This window comes from Micromys minutus (assembly GCF_963924665.1).
Source record: "Micromys minutus genome assembly, chromosome: 25".
NCBI classification, from domain to species: domain Eukaryota; kingdom Metazoa; phylum Chordata; class Mammalia; order Rodentia; family Muridae; genus Micromys; species Micromys minutus.
In genome coordinates this window covers 10,170,660-10,192,182 of record NC_137960.1, presented here as the reverse complement: position 1 = coordinate 10,192,182, position 21,523 = coordinate 10,170,660, and the positions used below count along the sequence as shown (strand labels likewise).

Below are 21,523 nucleotides of genomic sequence, written 5' to 3'. Positions count from 1 at the left end.
GAGGCCCAGGGAAGTCTTCATGGGGAAGGAGAAAGAAAGACCTGATGTGCATGAGTGAGTGTGTGTGTGTGCACACACACAGGGAGAGATGGAAAAAAAGACTTATTGGGGGAAATGATAAGAATATTTGCCTTTGGGCTGGAGAGATGGCTCAGAGTTTAGGAGCACCGACTGCTCTTCCAGAGGTCCTGAGTTCAATTCCCAGCAACCACATGGTGGCTCACAGCCATCTGGAACAGGATCCAATGCCGTCTTCTGGTGTGTCTGAAGACAGCTCATATACATTAAATACTCTCTGACAGTGAATGTGGTTTACTGCAGCACTATTTATTTAAATTTTTACAAAGGCTAAACTTTCCAAACTCCAACCCAGCTTGCAAATCACACAGAAACAGACCTGCAATCTAGTAAAGTGGACGTAGCAAAGAAATGCTTTAAGGGTTCCAAATACAGCATTGCAACGGGGCTGAGAGATGGCTCAGGGGTAAAGAGCAGTGACTGCTCTCCCAGAGGTCCTGAGTTCAGTTCCCAGGACTCATATGGCAGCTCACGACTGCCACCTTCTGGCGTGCAGATGTACATACAGGAAGGTACACACACACACACACACACACTTTCGACAGAATGCCTACATTCACCCAAAATCCAAGCAACAGAAATGTACGGAAGGAATACTATGGCAGAGAAGTACATCTTTTTGAAAAACAATTTATTTATTTTTATTTTATGTGCGTTGGTGCTTTGCCTACATGTATGTCTGTGTGAAGGTCTCAGATATTGGAATTACAGGCAGCTGTGAGCTACCATTTATCCTCTGGGAGAGCGGCTAGAGTCAGTCTTTTTTTTTTTTTTTTAAGATTTATTATATATATATATACACATATAGAAGAAGGGCATCAGATCCCATTACAGATGGTTGTGAGCCAACATGTGGTTGCTGGGAATTGAACTCAGGACCTCTGGAAGAGCAGTCAGTGCTCTTAACCACTGAGCCATCTCTCCAGCACCAAAGCAAAGATCTTACATGTTGCTTTTGTGTTGATCAGGGTTTTGTTGTTGTTGTTTTTATTTTTATTTTTTGTCAGCTTGATACATATCAGAGTTATCTTGGAATCTTCGTCTCTCTAGGTGGCCAAGGATGACCTTGAGTATCCGATCTTCTGCCCCTACCTGAGAGTTAGACACTCCTGCCGACTTAGGTTTAAGAGCTGCTGGGGGTTGAATGCAAGGCTTTGTTTATGCTAAGCAGGCATGCTGTCAGCTGAACCTCAACCCAGTCCCATTTCTCTTGGGCGTCCCTTAACTTACCGGGACAATGGGATTCTGCCCAGGAGTCCAAAATGGCAGGTTTCTGACTGGCTTAAAAAACAAAGCTTCCCGTTCTCATAGATTCACTATTTGGTGTGAGAACCAACAGACTAATGTATGTAAAATGCACAGAACCTATTCTGGCTCCCAGCAATAGCTCCGCCTTAGACGTTCTTAGAGTCAGTTTTTTTATTATTGATAAAAATGTACTAAAACACACCCCTCCATTTTCATAGTTTGTTTTTATCAGACTTACTCTGTCCCCCAGAGCCTCCCAGAGTCACCCACTTCCCCAGCCATTCACTTTGTGTTCTCTTGCCCCCTTCACTCATCAAGGCTAAAATAAAACATAAAGAAATGTGCTAAGAAAAATAACGGGGCATATCAGTTTGGGAGAGTCAGTGGGCAGGTCCTTGTTTCCCTTGCTTCAAATATTTCAGGTCCTGAGTGCCATACCTGTACCTACCCATGCACATGAAGAAGGAGGAGGAGGAGGAGGAGGAGGAGGAGGAGGAGGAGGAGGAGGAGGAGAAGAAGAAGAAGAAGAAGAAGAAGAAGAAGAAGAAGAAGAAGAAGAAGAAGAAGAAGAAGAAATGCACATCACTATTAAAAGTTGATCTCCATAAAGCTAGGGGAACTCTGAAAAAAAAAAAAAGTTGATCCCCAAGGACTGGAGAGATAGCTCAGTGGTTAAGAGCACTGCTGTTCTTCCAGAGGACCCAGGTTCGAATCCCAGCACCTTCAGAGTGGCTCACAGCCATCTGTAATTCCAGTCTCAGGGGATCTGACACCATATCCTGGCCTCCCAAGGACAGCAGGCACGCCTGTGGTGCACAGGAGATAAATGTAGGCAAAATACCCATACAGAGAAAATAAATAAGTTGAATTACATAAAACTGAAACACTTTTGAGTTAGCTCTGTCATCCTCGGCTGGGGTAAAGTTAACTAAAGAAGTTCCTTGGCACACAGTTTAAGGAAGTGCCCTAAAAACCCTTAAAACCAAAAACCAAAACAAAACCCTCAACCACCCCTCCAAACCCAAACAAAAAAAAAAAAAAAAAAGAAATTAAGGTAGATACCATTTTGATATCACATTTGACGAAGCCAGCTCACTTAGTCAACAGGTTCACCAGACAATTAGACAACATTGTAGCACGACCCCAGCCAGTTCTGAGGCTGAGGTTTATTTTTTCCTAGTCTGCTTTTATACCATTTTAATAACATGCAAGTAATGAGGTCAGTTCTAGGTTAAGGGAACAAGCAAGACAATAAACAATGTCCTGTGATCAAAGTTTCTAAGGGCTACTTCCCTGTCCTAGCCCAAGGTCATATTCTTGCCAGAAGCCTACTCTTTGTTCTAGCCTAAAATCAGATTCCTGCCTGAGCTTAATTCCCAGTCCTGGCCCATTTTCAGATTCTGCCTGAAGTAGCCTACTTCCTTGTCCTGGCCCAATGTCAAATTCCTGCCAAGCGGCCCCAAAAGTTCCCCACACACATTTTAATTAATGTTAATACAAAAATCCACTACAATCAAAATATAAACCAAAAATGAAGCTCGGAGTGATGTTACTGGTTCCAGGCTCTGCTCTAGGAACCGGTGTTGCTTGTAAAGACAACATTAATGATCCTTCCTCAATTTAGCCAAGGATGATCCCTTGTGGCCAATGATGGAGAGACACCTGGCAAGTCTCCCCCCCCTTCCTCCCCTCCTTACCCCTTCTCTCTCTTCCTTTCTCTATCTCTGTGTCTCTGTCTGCCTCTGCCCTCCCCCCCACCTCGTGTTTAAGGGGACCGAGGCTGAAAGGGAAGAAGTCTTTAGTGCTTGGGAAGAATTAGGTGGCAGAGCCTCTTGGCGGCACCGTGGCTTTTCCCAGGATGCCTTGCGAACCAGAGATGGAACTGGGTACAGAACCGTTGTAGGGTTCTGGCTGCGAGTGCTTCCCTGCGTCGGAAACGCTGCCATGGACCTCTCGAAAAAACACCACGGCTTCACCTGGAACCAGAGCACCCTGGGCTTAAGTATCCACAGCACCACAGACACACTGGTGATGACGTTCTACCTCTTGCTGGTTCTGTGCGTCGGGATAAAGGTATGAAGTGACCTCTGGGCTGGGGTATACCACTCCTGTAGAGACCCGGCCTCTGCCTGCCATTCCGCAGCTTCAGAAGGGATAGCCCTGCCCACCTTTGCCTAGCCCCTCCCCACCTTCCAACCAATCACCATCTACTTGACCATTCTGAGCCATTTCCTCTTCCTATGCCCTATAACCGTCCCACCCACCCACCCCGCCCCCTACCCCCGAAATACTAGTCAAATAATTCACCTGTGCCTGCCCTGTTCCCTAGAATCCCGAACCCGAATGGTATTTTGAAATTCCTTGTGACCGACACAAACACGCTTCTCTAACACTGTCTTCTCCGCAACTGCAGATTTAACCAACCACGCTCAGTGTCTGAGATTTTCTTCCATTTACCTCGCTTAAGTATTATAAACTAATAAATTATAAACCCAGAGGCAATGTAAAGCACGCAAAAGGATGTACCGGTGGTTGCATCCAAATAGTATATGACTTTTTAACAAAAGAGACTTGAGCTAAAAGAGTCTAGGAACCAGTTCTCCTTGTGTGCCAAGGCAGAACTCTACTGTGACTTGAACTGAGATGATGATGATGATGATGATGATGATGATGAAGAGGATGATGATGATGAGGAGGAGGAGGAGGATAGAGCTCAGACGGTTTTATGTCTGACAGACTTGATTTCAATATTCACAAAGGCTGCAGGAACTAACCCCCCATCAACACCAGGGGTTCACTGTACAGGTTCTATTCCAAACAGGAAGGGAACTCATGATGCATATCCGTAGCATTTAATATCTTCCTTCACTGGCTTCAGTCATGGGAAGTATATTTCCAGGGGGCCTTAGCAGGGACTCCTAGCATTTGAGCATCGATTCTGGGGTTCTTCCTCCAGCGCTGTTATTAGGATTTCTCCCTGCATCCCAGATTACTCTCAGCCCTTAGCTGGGGCCCATGTCTAGCCAAGATTTGAGAACCAGTAAGCTTGTTGCCCCTACTGTTCTTCTCGGAGACATAAAACATGTATGGATATTTGGCATATTTTGATCCCCCTCTTTCTTTATATTTTTAAAAAGATTTATTTATTTACTATGTATATGGCATTCTGCCCACATGTATTCCTGCACATCAGAAGGGAGCATCAGACCCCCTTACAGATGGAACTCAGGATGCCTGGAAGAGCAGTCAGCGTTCTTAACCACTGAACGGTCTCTCCAGCTCGCTACATAGTAACTTTAAATTTCTGAGAAGGATCTCACTCTGTATCTCTGGCCGGAACTCACTATGTAGATCAAGTTGGCCTCAAACTCACAGAGAACCACTTGCCTCTGCTCCTGAGTGTTAGGATTAAAGTTGTGTTCCACTACACTGGCGTTTCCCCCCTTTCTTTCTTCAAGACAGGGCTTTTCTGTGTAACAGACCTGGCTTATCCTGGAACTTTGTAGTTGAGGTTGGCCTTGAATTCACAGAGATCTGCCTGCCTCTGCCTCCAGAGTGCTGGGATCAAAGGTATGCACCCAAAACGCCTAGCTTACACCTGGCTTTTTTTTGTTTCTTTTAAAATAAAAGCAATCATCTGCCCCTATTGGTTACCAAATGCTTTAACATTCAGTGTAACAAGCAAAACGTACACAAAGACGGAAAGAATGAGTTACTTTCCCCCTCATTCATATAATTTTTCTTCCATAACCAGAGACTGTATCTTTTCTCTGTTTTTTCAGTGCTTGGGCAAACACTCAGACACACATGTAGGTTCTGTGTGTTCTTATAAAACGTGATCAAATTATACCTATTAGTCTGCATGTGCTGCCTTTCCCTACCATTGTATCTGGAGAGTCCCTCACACCAACTGACCCCGAGAGATCTAGCTTGTATTTAATTATCTGCAGAATAGTAAGACCAGAACATGCCGTTCAGTCTTTCTACGGATCGTATTCCACCAGAGGATTCTTGTTGCAGGCTTTACTGTCACATAGTCGTGGGACAATAAAAGACTTCTTCCTGGCTGGCCAAAATCTAGCATGGTGGTTGGTGAGTAAGCTTGTATGTGGCTGTCTGCTTGGGGGAATGTCTGTGTCGTCTGGTTCAGTACTTTAATGTCTTAAATCCAAAATAGTTTGAAGTTGCTAAATCAGAACTAACTGGATGATTTCCTTCCTTTTTTCTTTCTTCCCTCCCTCTCTCCCTCCTTCCCTTCTTTAAAAAGACTCAGTCTTGGGGCTGGAAAGATGACTCAACTGTTAAGAGCACTGTTGTCTGTTCTTCCAGAGGTCCTGAGTTCAATTCCCAGCAACCCCATAGTGGCTCACAACCATCTGTAATGGGATCTGGTGCCCTCTTCTGGCCTCCAGGCACACATGCAGGCAGAATGCTGTATACATAATGAATAAATCAATCTTACAAAAAAACAAAAACAGTCTTTCTTTCTATCCCAGGCTGACCTTGAACTCACAATCTTCCTGCTTTAGTCTCCCCAGTGCTTGGGCTACCAGTATGTGCCCTGTAATTGGTGGTTTATTTAATGTCTAAGTATTGGACATTTCTATCTCACCCCGCTCCATCTGGCACCAATCTATCCTGCACCACCAGCTTAGGTACATGCTGTTCCCACTGTTCCCACTCCATTTACCAGGTTTGCCTAAAGCATGATTTTACGAAGGCATCATCTCAACTGAGGCTCCCTCCTCTCTGATGTCTCTAGCATGTGCCAAGTTGACATAAAAGTGGCCAGTACACAGGGCTAAGCTGAGCTGACAGTCAGCATCAACTATCAGAGTATTAAAAGGAGATTCTGTCCAGGCAGTAGAGACTTCTGACCATCTACAGCCCTACATCTGTGCTGGGAGTGCCCTGGGGGAAAAGGATTTTGTTTGGATTTGTTTCCCATCCTCTGATGCACATACATGCATTACCCACAAGCCCAAAGTATTTGCTACCTCCCATTCATTTGGTTGGTTGCTGAGCCATCTCTCCAGCACGGGTCACATGATTCTTAGGGTCTCCTGTAATCAGTGTCAAGTCGGAACCTGTGTCCAATAGACTCTGAAAAGTCTGATTGTTTTCATGTCCCTACGGTATAGTTATCGTTCTCTCTCTCAACACACCAGAAGAGGGCATCAGATCCCATTCCAGATGGTTGTGAGCCACCATGTGGTTGCTGGGATTTGAACTCAGGACCTCTGGGAGAGCAGTCAGTGCTCATAACCGCTGAACCATCTCTCCAGCCCTGATTTGGAGTTTCTTACCTGTTTAATTCTAGGAAACACCGTGCTTGGTTAGCCAGCCCCAGAGACTCATGGGAGTCATACCATTATATCCCTCAGTTTGCCAAACATGATGAGCAGGGCGTCTGAAGACAAGGCTCTGCAAGTGCTGCCACGTGGCCCCTGCTGCTCCAGGGTGCAATTAAACCCATCACATTGTATTTACTTATTCTTCTGTTTGGCTGGTTTGGCCACGCTTTTTATTTAGCAGTCTGTAGTTGTTTTATACACATTGGAATGGTTTTACTCGGGGGAGGGGAAGAGGTAGGATCTGTAGATTCCCAAAGAAATGTCAGGAAGGCAATGGGCAGCATCCATCTGCTTTTTGGGGTTTCTGGGTAAATAGTACTTCCCCAGGCTTACACACACACACACACACACACACACACACGTGTGTGTGTATATATATATATATATATGTCACTACTATAGATACTACACATATAGTATATAGTGTTTCATATATAAGGTATAATATGTAATATGTAATAATATATAATATAAAATATATAATAATATATAACACGATATATAATATATTATAATATATGATATACTATGATATATGCCATATAATATAGTTTATATAACATATAGTATGCTATATATTTACATAGTATATAGTACATATATATTAAAGGAACACACACATATATGTTATATCTAGTATATAGTATGTAATATGTGGTTATGTGGTATATAGTATATAATATATGAACCAGAGATTAATGGGTAGTCTTGTGGATAGCCTCAAAGAGATAAATACAGACAAACAGTAGTCTGGCTTATGAGGTCTCAGAACAAAGTATGGGAGTCCGTCAAGGATTCTCTTGGGCCGTGTGTGGGATGCTTAGCACCAAGAATCCGTGGTATCTGGTTAGCTATGGCTGAAGAGTCAGCTGTGATTAACAATAGGCCAGCACTGTTGAGGTAGGACTGTTTTTATTACTGGGATGGTCGGTACCAGGAGCTGAGGCTGAAAACTCATCAGCGTTAAATGAGATCAGCATTATAGTGAGTTTGGGGACATAGAGGGATACAGGAGGCCTTGTCTCATAGTAAAGAAGTAAGTCATGCTCAACAAAAACAAACAAACAAACCTGCAACTCCACCAACTTTCACTTTTCTCCAGAGGGGTTCTCCCTAGGGCAGAATTTCTGTGCCCAAACCCACTATGTGGTTGAGGATGACCTTGAACTTATGACCTTGAACTCTTTCTGATCCTCTTGCTTGTACCTCCCAAGTGCTGGAATGGCAGGTTTTATGGACTGAAACCTGGGGTTTGCACAAGCTTGGCTGGCGCTCAGCAACACTCTCAGCCCGGAAACACAATCGATAAAGCTCTGACACGCAACTGTCTTCCGCTTTTCAGATGGGCATTTCCATTTATTCTTCAAATATTGGCAGTGGCCACTATATGGGCCTGGCTGGCATAGGGGCAGCTTCAGGAATTGCTGTTGGGGCCCTTGAATGGAATGTAAGTAATATCTTCGGCAGCAACTTATCTCTACTTGAGCACTGTGCAAATGACTCATTAACACAACAATCTGCTTTTTAACCTCCAGTGACTGTTATAAATGCCTTGGAAAGTATAGATTAGGGAAGTGAAGTCTTTGGTGTTTCTTTTCTTAAGATTTATATATATTTATTTTATGTATACGAGTACACTGTAGCTGTCTTCAGACACAGCAGAAGAAGGCAGTAGATCCCATTCCAGATGGTTGTGAGCCACCATGTGGTTGCTGGGAACTGAGGACCTCTGGAAGAGCAGTCAGTGCTCTTAACTGCTGAGCCATCTCTCCAGCCCATATCTTTTGTTTTCCAAAAGGATTATTCTGTTTTTTCATTCTCCTTAGTAAGGCAAGAGACAGGGTACACGTATACTATGAGCCATGTGGATACAGTGCACAAAGAGCATTAGATCAGTGGGAGAAGCACATGCATTGAAGTGTATGCATCTTTCTCTATTGGTGCACAGGAGCACAGGAGTTCGAGTGCATGTAAGCACACAGACATAGAGAGTCTGTTTTGAATACATGTTGAGAAAGGGTTCAACTAAGCTCTCTGACATGGCCGACTGACTTGTTACTACAAAGCTTCTAACTTGGAACACATGTTTAAATTATAAACAGCATGAAATAAATATGGCATTATTTATTTAGTTGATGGATTTGTCATGAGAAATAGAACTTATCCACCAAAAGGATAAGTTAATTTATCTCGCATCATTCGTCTATTTATATAACTCACTTGTCTCTTTTGGTTTATGTTCATCTTCCTTCTTATAAAGCATAAGAGATAAGAAATACTTCCACAGAGTCCAAACTTAGTAAAATGCCTTTTCCTTTACCACCTTGTCTCTTTCTCTCCTCTTTACATTTTTCTTTCCTCTCCTCTCCTCCCTCTCCCTTTTTCTCTCCCCTTCTTCCTTCTCCCCCTGCTTTTCCTTCTCTTTCTTCTATTTCTTTGAGAGAGCGCCTTACTGTGTAGTTCTGGCTGGCCTGGAACTCACTGCATAGATCAGTTAGTACAAGACATTAATTCCCTGCTCAAACCTGGGGCTGTCCTCCTGCCTCTGACTCCCGAGTGCTGGGATTACATATGTGTTCCACCCTGTGTTTCTTTTCTTCATTTAGACTATTTTTAAACTGATTCATAAGACCTTAATTCCTGTCCAGGAGTAGAAAAATAATATGCTAAAAAATAATAACTTGGAAAAGAACTTCCTAAGTTAATAAACTTTCAAAGATGTGCCTGAAAGCTAGGTTTTTGGTGTTGAAAGGTCTATGTTTGGGTTTTGATTGGTACGTGCCCATAGTGGCACATCATCGGGTTTGAAGCCCACAGTGATGGAACCTGCTTCTCTCTTAAGAGCTTGACCCTCATGGGTCCCTGATTTAATTCTGTTATTTTCTTGGTTTCAGACTATATTTATGCTCTTTGTTCTTGGGTGGATATTTGTTCCTATCTATAGCAAGGCTGAGGTAAGTCCATTGTCAGTCACTCCATAGTTTATGGTTTCTTAAAAAAATAAATATTGCATGTGTAGTACATGAGCATCATGAAAGGCAGATTACACTTGCCAAGGTCAGTCTTTCCGTCCTACTGTGCACTTCCCTAAATATACAGATACCTAAAATGTCTTGGGTCGACAGACACAACTATCTGCTTACTAAGGAACTTACATTTTAAGTTTTTTTTTTTTTTTTTTTTTTTTTTTTTTACAGAAAATATTTCAAAACATTATAAAAAATAAGACGTGAAGAAATGAAGAGAGCAAGCGTGTTAGTGACTAGAAGACTTAGCACCCTAAAAATGTGATTTCTTTCCAGTTGGCCTATTCACAGGACACAATGCCACACAAGAGGCAAGCAGGGCTCTGTGAGAAACTTGACACACTTATTCTAAAGTCAAAGGTGTAAGAACAGTGAAGGCATTGTCAAAGAAAGACAGAGCTGATCGACTTAATGTTGACATTCATTAGAAAGCGTCAACGAAGCCACATTATATTAATTCAGGGAGAAACATATTGTTGCAATTTAGATAGATATCCCTTAGAGGCTGTACTGGCTGGTTTTGTGTCAACTTGACACAGGCTGGAGTTATCACAGACTAAGGAGTCTCAGTTGAGGAAATGCCTCCATGAGATCCAGCTGTAAGGCATTTTCTCAACTAGTGATCAAGGGGGGAGGGTCCAGCCCATTGTGGGTGGTGCCATCCTTGGGCTGGTAGACCTGGGCTCTATAAGAAAGCAGGCTGAGCAAGGCTGGGGAGCAAACCAGTAAGTAACATCCCTCCATGGCCTCTGCATCAGCTCCAGCTTCCTGACCTGCTTGAGTTTCAGTCCTGACTTCCTCTGGTCTGTGTGCTGCTGGCTGCAGTTCCTCTTCCTGCATGGCTACCTCAGCGGTCTCTGGCTTCTGTCACACCCTCAGTTTTGGAATCCTCAGCAGAGCTCCTCCGGGTTATCCATTGTTGCCCATGTCCTGGAGGTCCTGCATCTTTAGATCAGCAGGACTGGCCCTTTCACATGCTCCCACAGTTCACAGATGATGTAGATTTTGGGATGGGTCAATTCAAAGCCCCGGATCTTGGTGACCAGCCTACTGGGCTCTCCTGCATCTCTACCACCAGGGTGAGCCCTTCAGCCAGCATGGTGCCATTGGCTGGAGGCAGGGTCATATCTCCTGTTCCATACCCTCAGGTCTGACTCACTGGTACCCAGGCCTCCAGAGCTAGCTCCACTGTGCACAGGGCCCACTGGGTTGGGAGACTTTTAATGACTGTTTTTATTGCACTAGGCATCTCTTTTAGTTGTTTATCTAATCCAGATTTAAATTTGATGAGTCATATATATCAGGAAATGTATTTTCCAGTTAGATAGAATGTGGATTTCTTTCTTAAAAAAAAAAATTATTTATTGTATGTGAGTACACCATCTCAGTCTTCAGACATGCCAGAAGAGGGCATCAGATCCCATTATAGATGGTTGTGAGCCACCGTGTGGTTTCTGGGATTTGAACTCAGGACCTTGGCAAGAGTGTGCTTAACCACTGAGCCATCTCTCCAGCCCGGAGTTTTGATTTCTAATGTATGTCTTTTTGCTTCTCTGGATTACCCCAGTGTTTGTAATTTTCATCTGTAGTTTTATTAGTTTTTCTCTTTCCATCTTTCAGTAAAGCATTTGCCAATCTTATTAATTTTTCTTAGAGAACTGACTCTTTGTTTTTGTTTTGTTTTTGATTCTTTGTATCTTTAAAAAATTTTCTATTTTATTGATTTAAGCGGGGAGTTTGATTATTTCTTGCTGTCTACTCCTTTTGGGGTGTTATTCCTTCTCTTTTGTTCTAGAACTTTCAGGCATGCTGTTAGGTTGCTAATATGAGATCTGATTCATTTTTTAAAGATTTTTAAATTTTACTTGTTACCATGAACGGGCTTTTCGAACCTCCTCCATTATGTTTCACAGGTCTGGGTGTGTTATGTGTTGATTTTTGTTTTATAAAAATTATTTTATGTGTATGGGTATTTGGGCTACAAGTATGTATATGCACCGTGTGTGTGCTCTGTCCATGGGCGGGGTGATGAATAAAGATTTAGGAGAATCACCGGTGGATACAGGAGGAGCCCCCCAAGGAGTTTGCTACAGGGCTGGGGAGGAAAGGGAAAAGATTTTAATGGCAGACCAGAAGGACAGGGAAATGACCCAGCCTAGTCCAGCTTCAGACTGGCCACAGGGATCCCAGGTAGCAGTGTTTCTAGATATTGGCAGCTGACAGAAAGAAACGGAAATCGGCTAGAGGCAGGATGACAGCTCCACCGGAAGTGAAAGTACAGCTTTTCAGAGACTCTTAATACTCTCTGTGTAGCGGGGCTAAACAGGTCAAGAAGGTCAGATCTTCCGGGAAATACAGGACCCACTATGGTGCCGTCCTCTGGAAAACGGTGTGGAACATTGAAATCAGCCAGGTACACTTGGTCTTTCTGTGGCAAGACCTAGTTGAAGAGATGAGCCGTTGGCATCTGCCACAGTGGCTCCTGCACAAAAACAGTGCCCAGCGGGGCCTGGACCTACAACACCATTTCAGCAGTCACAGCGAAGTCGGCCATCAGAAGACGGAAGGAACTGGAAAAACCGGTAGAAGCAAGATTAGCCTAGCCTTCAATAAATGGGTTATTTTACATTAAAAAAAATCAACCAAACAAACAAAATTTAGATTTTGTTGTTGTTGTTTTATGCGTTTGAGGGTTTTGCCTGGATGCGTATACACTATATGTATGTCTGGTGCTTGGAGAGGCCGGAAAAAGGCGTCAGACTCCCTGGAACTTGATTCACAGACGGCTGTGAGCTACCACGTTGGAGATGGGAATGGAACCCAAGTCCTCTGTAAGAGCAAGGAGTGTTCTCAGCCACTGAGCCATCTCTCCAGCCCCTGGAAAGATCACGTTTAAAGATGCCAAAACGTCATAAGACAGAAGGTTTAAAAGAATCCGAAGCGCGCACTAGCATAGTTAAGTGACGAGTTGAAGTACCCACCGTGAGAGAGGCCTGTGGCAATGCCAGATCATTGTAGCTCCACACAGCATATCTTCGACAAGTCCAGGGGTGCCATCTGGACAGATGCTTCCCTCAGAGCCCTGGAAAGGAGACTGGCCGGCTGACACCTTGAGTTTGTAGCCTCTACAACTGAGAGATAATAGTTAACCTGATGTTTAAGTCACCCTAGCCAGTACTTCTCAACCTGTGGGTCACAACCCCTCATGGGTGTGTATGTATGTCTGTGCGTGTCAAATGACCCTTTCACTGGGGTCGCCTAAGACCACTGGAAAACAGTCAATTATATTACTATTCATAACAGCAGCAAAATTACAGTTCTGAAGTAGCAACGGAAATAATTGTATGGTTGGGGGTCAGCATGACACGAAGAACTGGATTAAAGGCCTGCAGCATTAGGAAAGTTGAGGACCACTGACTTAAACTGTTCCCACTTGTTATGGGAGCACAAGAAAGAAGCTTAGAAACAGCGTGGGGACTTTGGAACCTTCCTGGGAGAATGATTATCATATGGCAGAGTATGACATAGGGTCAAAGAAAGGCTAAGAGAATGACACCTATTTGAGCTTAAACGAAGGGCTCTGGGCCCTGTGAGGACCTCAGCTGAGTCCTTGTGAAGCTGGTTGTCTTTGTTAGGGTTTCATTGCTGTGAGGAGACACCATGACCAAGGCAACTATTATAAAGAACAACATTTAATTGGGGCTAGCTTAATAGGTTCTGAGATTCAGTCTATTATCATCAAGGCAGGAAACATGGCAGCATCCAGGCAGGCATGGCTCCAGAGGATTTGAGAGTTCTACATTTTGTTCCAAAGGCAACCAGAAGACTGGCTTTCAGGCAGCTAGGATAAAGGTCCCAAAGACCACCCCCAAAGAGAGAAGCTTCCTCCAATAAGGCCACACCTCCCAATCGTGCCACTCCCTGGGCCAAGCGTATTCAAACCACCACAAAGGTGGAGTTTGAGTTTGAGCTCATAATAGACATATGTAGGTAGGTAGACAAGAGCAAACAGACCAGCCAGGACAAAGGGAGGCAATATTCTCTTTCTGATCCACTTCTCTTGAGCCAGGAGCTGTTGGGGTCAAGTGGCATCATGATCACCGAGGGCATGGTTCCTGTGCTCATGGTGCACATGCCCAAGATGATGTAAGAAAACAGGATCCTATGGACACCGCCATCTGACTGGAGTATTCACACAGAGGCAGCTGAAAACTGCCAGCATTGTCACATTCTATCTGCCACCAGCCAATCATGACAAAGCACTCCCTTTTGTTCTGTATTGGGTAATTTATCATTATTGCACACTTTCAATTAGCTGAGTTTCTTTCTGCCTTCTATTGCTGTGACAAAACATCATGACCAAGAAGCAAGTTGGGGAGGAGAGGGTTTATTCAGCTTACACTTCCACATTGCTGTTCATAACTGAAGAAAGTCAGGACAGGAACTCAAACAAGGCAGGAACTTGGAGGCAGGAGCTGATGCAGAGGCCGTGGAGGGATGCTGCTTACTGGCTTGCTCCCCATGGCTCGTTCAGTCTGCTTTCTTATAGAACCCAGAACCACTAGCTCAGGGGTGTCCCCTACCAACAGGGTTGGGCCCTCCTCCATTGATCACTAATTGAGAAAATGCCTTATAGCTGGATCTCATGGAAGCATTTCCTCAATGAAGGCTCCTTCCTCTGTGATGACTGTAGTCTGTATCAGGCTGACACTCGAAGCCAACCAGTACAAAACTATGCTGTCTGTCTTCCCTTCTTGCTCATACCTCAACTGTCTCCAAAAGCAGCAAGCCCACATCTTGTACCCCTGAACTGTCTCCATCATCTGGCAGCATCTCTGTGACATAAACACAGTGAGCCAAGGCCATCCCGTGACCTGCCCCTGACTGCTCACTCTTTGGCAGTGACTTGCTCTGTTGCCTTTGCAGGTGGTGACGTTACCCGAATATCTGAAGAAGAGGTTTGGCAGCCTCCGGATCCAGCTATTCTTCACTTTCATTTTCTTAATCATCTATATCTTCAGCAGGATCTCAGTGAGTCTTTGCACACGGAGACGGAATCAACTGGGCAAGCCCTTGGAATGCCTCTCCACAGAGGTGGCCTTCTTTCTTCAAGGAATGAGGAGGAGGGAGGGGCATCTAAGCAAAACTGTGGCAAGACAGTCCAGAGATGCCTCCTTGTCTCTACTCCGGGTTTCTGTTATTTTTGTTTCTAATGAGCACAGGACCAGTGTGTGAAAGTAATTTGTTGGTGTATTTGTTTATTACGTGTCCTCTCCATTTCCATTCAAGTGACCTGAGGTCATAGGACTTTTCTGGGGTGTCACTGCACTGCCTCTAGAGCTTAGCTTTGCACACACGACACTGAATGGTTTTCACTAACCAAATGAGCAGCGCCCACCACATTGTCTTTATTAAACATGGTCTCAGTAAGAACAGAAGCCAGGTTTTGCCGGTCCTCGTCTTCTGAATACGGCAGAGTGTCGACAGCATTGTGGGGTTAGTTGTCATTTGGAGGAGTAAATCCTTAGATGATTCACTGCTTATTTTTTAGTATTTTTTTTTCCAAAAGATCTTTTTTATCTTTGAGTGCTCTATCTGCATGTACACCTGTGTGCCAGATGAGGGCATCAGATCCCATTACAGATGGTTATGAGCCATCATATGCTGTGTTTGAATGTGTGTGTGTGTGTGTGTGTGTGTGTGTGTGTGAGTGTGTGTGTGTGTGTGTGTGAGTGTGTGTGTGTGTGTGTGTGTGAGTGTGTGTGTGTGTGTGAGTGTGTGTGTGTGTGTGTGTGAGTGTGTGTGTGTGTGTGTGAGTGTGTGTGTGTGTGTGTGTGTGTGTGTGTGTGTGTGTGTAACCCAGGGCTCTTAACCATTGCATGATTTCTTCAGCCCCAATCTGTGGTGATTAAAGGTCAGTGTCAGCTCACCCAGTGGTTGATGAACCCTGTCAGCAGGCCAATCCAACAAATGGCTGCTTTGTGCGGGCCTTGGGGGTGAGACCGATTCTTATACCTAACTTTAAAAGTTGTAAAAACTAGAGGCAGTGTGGTATACAGCCCTCAAAGCCTACAATATTTATCACGTGGTCTTGTACAAAACAGTTTGCCAACCCTGGAGTTTGTTAACTATATGGGTTTAAGTGAATTTGGAAGTCATCTAAAAGTACACAGAACAAAAAGTCTCTGTTGATGTCGGAGGCCCATACTGCCTCCAGGGGCCATGTCTGAAAATTGCTTTTCTAAAAGAGCCCATCTGAAGGCTTGGCCAGGTGGCCTCCCCGAGGGCCCTACCTCAAGTCCCTTCATTTGCTTTGTGTACACACACACACACACCTGGTACCAACAATTATCGGATATATAACACAAAATGCTTACACACACACACACACACACACACACACACACACACACTTGAGCACACACATACAGGCACACAGAGGCCCATGGTCTATTTTTTAAGCTGTAGAACCACACTGTCTAAGCATAATCCCCACACAGAGGCAACTGGGCAACTTGGGCCAAACCATGCCTTTGAAGGTACTAACTAACCTTGATTACGATCAGAGGGCACAGAATTTGGGCAGACCTCTCTTGATGTTCATTGATGGTGGGGTGACGCCCAGAGGCCACCCCTTTCATATGGCTTCCAAGGTCCATTTCGTCCTGGGGGTGGCTGTTGATTCTGCTGGAGAAGAAGATGCAGCTGCTAACCTTGTGCCCATTTCAGATGGAGATTGGCTTTGGCGCCATGTTCTTGAAAATGGTTTGGGACAATGATATTTACCAGACAATGTTGATCTTGCTGGCCATCTCTGGCATGTACACCATCACAGGTGAGGTTGCTCTAATCACACACGAACTGATACTGACCCAAACACTCAGCAGAGTGCCAGGAGCTGCTGGCGTTTCTCCAAGTCTGTAGATGTCAGGAAGTATAACAGAGGCAGAGGTACCTCTAGGAATCATATTGGGTTGAAACAATCTCGTCAAAAAGTGATAGGTCACGTTTACGGCAAAATGGGGCATGACACTGTGGGTGACCAGGTAACAGAGTGGGAAATGAGGTAGGACCCTCCAGGAGGCCACTTGACCGAGCCTTCACATGGGCTCTTTTAGAGAGGTAATTCTCAGACAGGCCTCCTGGAGGCAGTACGGGTCCGTGGACATCAACATGGTTTCAGGAGGTAGTGTGGGCTACTTAGGTTTGTATGCCCCGCCCAGTCCCACTCTGCCCCGCCCCTACCTCAGAAGCATCAGGGCTCACGGAGATCAACAGGGCCTCAGGCATCCACACAGACTGTGGACATCCACGTCATAGGGATGCTGAAGAGTAGTTCTTCACAAAGATGGTTACTAATGGGAATGGGGATGGGGAGAGACTCGCTTCTGTAAGTCTGACCAGCTCCAGAGGACTTTTAAAAAATTTATTTACTTTTTGGTGGTGGTGGGGAGGCCACCTGGGTGGGCGGAGGCAGACCAGGGAGGACTGGGAAGTAAGGGCGATCGGGATACATTATGTGAAATTCCCAAATGAGAAAAAAATTATATAACATAAAAAAATTACGTTACATAAAAAAGGCAAATGTCACCCATGCAGCCTCTGCCTAGGGTAGGAGCTCTCAATGGTCATTTTTATTCTACACAGCGTGAACAGAGGTCAAGGAGCAATAATCAGAGGGACAGAAAGAAGCCAGTAATTACCCAGTAGTGGCAAGGAGTTTAAACTGGATTTTTCTACCTGGCGATGTTTGGTGATGCTTGGAGACAGTTTTGCTTGTTAACACCAGGCAGGGATTGAGAGAAGGTGCTATCTATGGAGACCAGAGGCGATGTTAATGGCTGTTTCCAGACTGAGTTTCTGGGATCAAAGATGTACGTGTTTGATTAGAGTTTATTTATTTTTTAAAAACGTGGAAAGCAAAGGAAAATTGGGACATAGAAAGTCGAAATATTCTACTGCTTTGAAGTGTCTTCTGTTGAGGCCGTTGTCTGGGGATGGGTAACAGCCTTTGAACACAGAGAGGAGTGGATCAAGACAGACACATTTGAAACAAACTCAGGAACCGCCCACAACGCCTCTTTTGTCACATTTTTTAAAATGTGCTTGTGAGCACAGAACATTGTGATTTCTGAAAGTGTCATTTTTTTTACAATATTTTATTGGATATTTTTTATTTACATTTCAAATTATATCCCCTTTCCCAGTTTCCCCTCCATAAACCCCCATCCCCTCCCCCTGCTTCTATTTGGGTGCCCCCCTACCCACCCACCCCCTCCTATCTCCTCGCCCTGACATTTCCCTACACTGGGGCATCAAGCCTTGGCAGGAGCAAGGGCTTATCTTCCCACTGATGCCTGACAAGGCCATCCTCTGCTACATGTGCGGCTGGAGCCATGGGACAGTCCATTTGTACTCTGGATAGTGGTTTAGTCCCTGGGAGCTCTGGTTGGCTGGTATTGTTTTTCTTATGGGGCACAAACACCTTTAGCTCCTTCAGTCCTTTCTCTAACTCCTCCACTGGGGACCCTGTTCTCAGTTCAATGGTTGGCTGTGAGCATCCGCCTCTGTATTTGGCATGATCTGGCAGAGCCTCTCAGGAGACAGCTATATCAGGCTCCTGTCAGCAAGCACTTCTTGGCATCAGCCAGTGTCATGTTTATACCTTTAGAATTTATTTCATTGCTTTTAATAGGAGTTCTATTGGTTCAACAAAACTGGAAAAAATGAAAGAAGCAAAAACAAACAAACAAACAAAAACCACTCAAAGCCCAAAGAGGGAGGGAGGAAAGGAGAGGGGGGGTGTGGGAGAGAGGATGAGTTAGACTTAGCAGATGTAAATTTGTAAGGAATCTGAAAGGAGGTTGGGTGGGGGGCAGGGCATACAGAACAGGAAGTACTGTACTGTGGTTTTCATTTTCTTTCTTCTCCTTTAGGTGGCCTGGCCACTGTGGTTTACGTTGAAGCCTTACAAGCCAGTATTATGGTTTTGGGATCGGCCTTATTAATGGGTTATGGTGAGTAAGCGGGCACCGAAGCTGAATCTTTGAATCTAGGGTTACATGGTGTGTGTGTGTGTGTGTGTGTGTGTGTGTGTGTGTGGTGGTGGTGGTGGTGGTGGTGATGATGGTGATGATGAGCTGCTGAATCTTACGGATGAAGATGAAGCGACTGAACCAGTCAGACCCAAGAGCAGGTCAAAGGTCATGCCGGAAGTTTGAAGGCAACCTCACTGTAGGGATAAGTTCAGATGGTGGACTCCAGGGCTGTGGTCCAGCACGCCCCTCCCCAGCCCATGTGTTGTTCTTGGTCTCCAATTGGAAGCCCCTCCCGTTTGCCCGTTCAGATCCAGAAGAGCCACCCCCAGCTGTGTGATTCCACACACTCGAATCACCGCCACACAGCTTACCAGGCTGTGCCATAGCTCTCAGTGATTGCTTCACAGATAAATCACACACTCCATCCAAAAGTTCTGAGTTCACACCAAGTGTCCTTTACAGAAAGTACAGCCCAAAGAATTAAAGATTTACTAGATGAGAGTGAATTGATCGCCAGTGTGGGTTCAGTAGGATGGAGGTGACAGGCATGCTTGTCGTATACGTGCAGCCTCAGGGAGAAGACATCAAGCACTCCACTATTTAATACTAGCCGTAAGCTGTCTGGAGACAGACAGCCTTTTGCAGAGTCCTTTTGTTTCTACTTTGCTCAGACTGTTTATCATGAGTGATTTTTCAGTTGTAGCAAGTGGGGCATGCACGCACGCACGCACGCAGGAGCATTAATTTTCTCTGGTTTTCATCCAGCCAGTAAGTGTTTTTGCTCATTTTAACAGGCTAAAAAAGTGTCTCCTTTCTTAGGATTGTTTTACTTTTTAACTCCCAGTTAAGGTAAGATTGAGCACTTTTCGGTTAATTTATTTCCTTTTCTTACTACTTGCTTACGATGTTTACTTTACTTCTTTCCAAAACTTCCTTTTGGCCAAGGATGTGGAAGAGTGGCTGCAGGTACGAAGCAAAATCTATTTCGGGCACAGAGGGGGGGGTCTCTGTGTGGTATGTGCGCATGCGTGCGTGTGGGGCGAGGCGGGAGGAGTGCGCATGTGCAGGAGTATGGCACAGGGCTGGAGGAGAGTCTGTTGTTTCTTGTTAGCACTTTCGGCCATATTTCCTATTGCTAGGATTCTAACTCTAGCTCCTCGACGCTCTCAGAAATCCTCTCATTTGCACAGCCCGCAATTCTGTGGTCACACAGTCACACTTGGCTTTTACAACGTTTGTTTGGGGATTTCATGTGTGAATATTGTCCCATTTCCCTCCTCTCGTTTCTCTCGGTGTCTCCCACTGTCCCCCCCTCCCCCCCGCCATGCCTTTTCAGGTTCATGACTCTTTTTACAATTAAAAAGAATACTATTTTTACATGTCTGCACATGTAAATTTATAAGCACATGAATGTTGCTCATCTGCAAATGTGTTTAAGACTAACTGGATAGAATTGGACAACCTATCAACCGATTCCCCCGTCTCAGCGTTCATTAATCACCTGTAGCTCTTTATCTAGGGATGAGACGAACTTTTAAAACTAAAAAGTCAAACGAAACCGAGAAATGAGATAATCTTGCAGCCTATGAGATGAACACATTCTTAAAGTCTTAGAACATCAAGTACTGGCTGGAACAAGATTAGAAGATAAATTAGTCTCATTTCCCACATGGACATGGGCATGCTAACTACTGGTGTTATCGAACAGGCCTCGTTTAGGTGATTAAGCTTTTGAGATTTCACGGGTTCCTTCCTATGTAGAGAGGACACTACTTTACAGAAGACCTTCAAGTCTCTCAGCTCTTGCACTCTTTCTGCCGGCTTCTTCTGGGACATGCCTTGGGGGCTAGGCACTCTACTTACTGGAAGGAGCTATGCAAGCTGCTAAGTGTGTGTGTGTATGTGTGTGTGTGGGGGGGGCATAATCAACACTAACCAGCTGTAATGTGTGTGGACCACAATGACGAGAATGGCAAGATGATACCAACGTGCAGTAATGACACGAATATCTTGGGTGTAACCAACAGAGACCTAGTTGGACTTAAGGCCTGCTCAGTAGGAGGGAGTTTCTGGCACTACTGTAAACCTAGCCCATTCCCTGTGGCTGAGGAGGCCATGGATCCTAAGTACTCATCCTTATACCCACAGACAAGCTTTTTTTTTTTTTTTTTTTTTGAGGCAGAGGAAAAGCATTACAGAAAGCTGCAGATGGTTAAAAGGCAGAAATCTACACCGCTGGCTTCTTACATGGGTGTCGAGAATCTGCGCCCGGGTCCTCATAAATATACAAGCTGTGCTCTTATTGGACGAGCCATCTCCCTAGCCAACAGTCTGAGACATAATGTAACTTGTAAATTTCAAAATTTGAGTTCAAGTTTTGTATTTCTTCTCCCATATTGTTAAAATGTATTTAAATTATCAAATGTTCGTAAAGATATTCTCCTGTTATAATTTTGTATTTTATCTTTTGTTATTGGACATGGATTTGCTTTTTTTAATGTAGTGATATGTCTTTCATTAATTTTGCACTCTTTCACTGGCAAATGTTAACTTCAGATAGATCTGAATTCATATAAAAACTGAGTCTATTTCAAGGGAACATGTGTTTACATGCCAAAAATGAAACATAGTTAAGTAGATGTTTTAGTAGATTTTAAATACTTTAATGTTAAGATTTGTACCACCTAGGACATTAAGGGATAATGCCATAAGTTCTGAAGGTGGTGGACTCCATGCAGGAAGAGCTACAGTGGGCAAATGAGCTCCCTGGAGACAGCCC

The 21,523-nt window shown here is 44.4% G+C and overlaps 1 protein-coding gene across 1 annotated transcript in view; it reads left to right on the top strand.

Moving 5' to 3' along the window:
* Nucleotides 1-3,270: 3,270 nt before the first annotated feature.
* LOC308436778 (solute carrier family 5 member 4-like) overlaps nucleotides 3,271-21,523 on the top strand; it is a gene marked incomplete at both ends in the record, with an annotated part of 40,932 nt that continues 22,679 nt past the window's right edge. Inside the window, 6 exons of the mRNA XM_080937746.1 lie at nucleotides 3,271-3,399; nucleotides 8,023-8,127; nucleotides 9,575-9,634; nucleotides 14,633-14,737; nucleotides 16,436-16,541; nucleotides 18,643-18,723. Of these exons, the coding sequence (XP_080793872.1) occupies nucleotides 3,271-3,399; nucleotides 8,023-8,127; nucleotides 9,575-9,634; nucleotides 14,633-14,737; nucleotides 16,436-16,541; nucleotides 18,643-18,723 (586 nt within the window). The remainder of the gene's footprint in view (nucleotides 3,400-8,022; nucleotides 8,128-9,574; nucleotides 9,635-14,632; nucleotides 14,738-16,435; nucleotides 16,542-18,642; nucleotides 18,724-21,523) is intronic.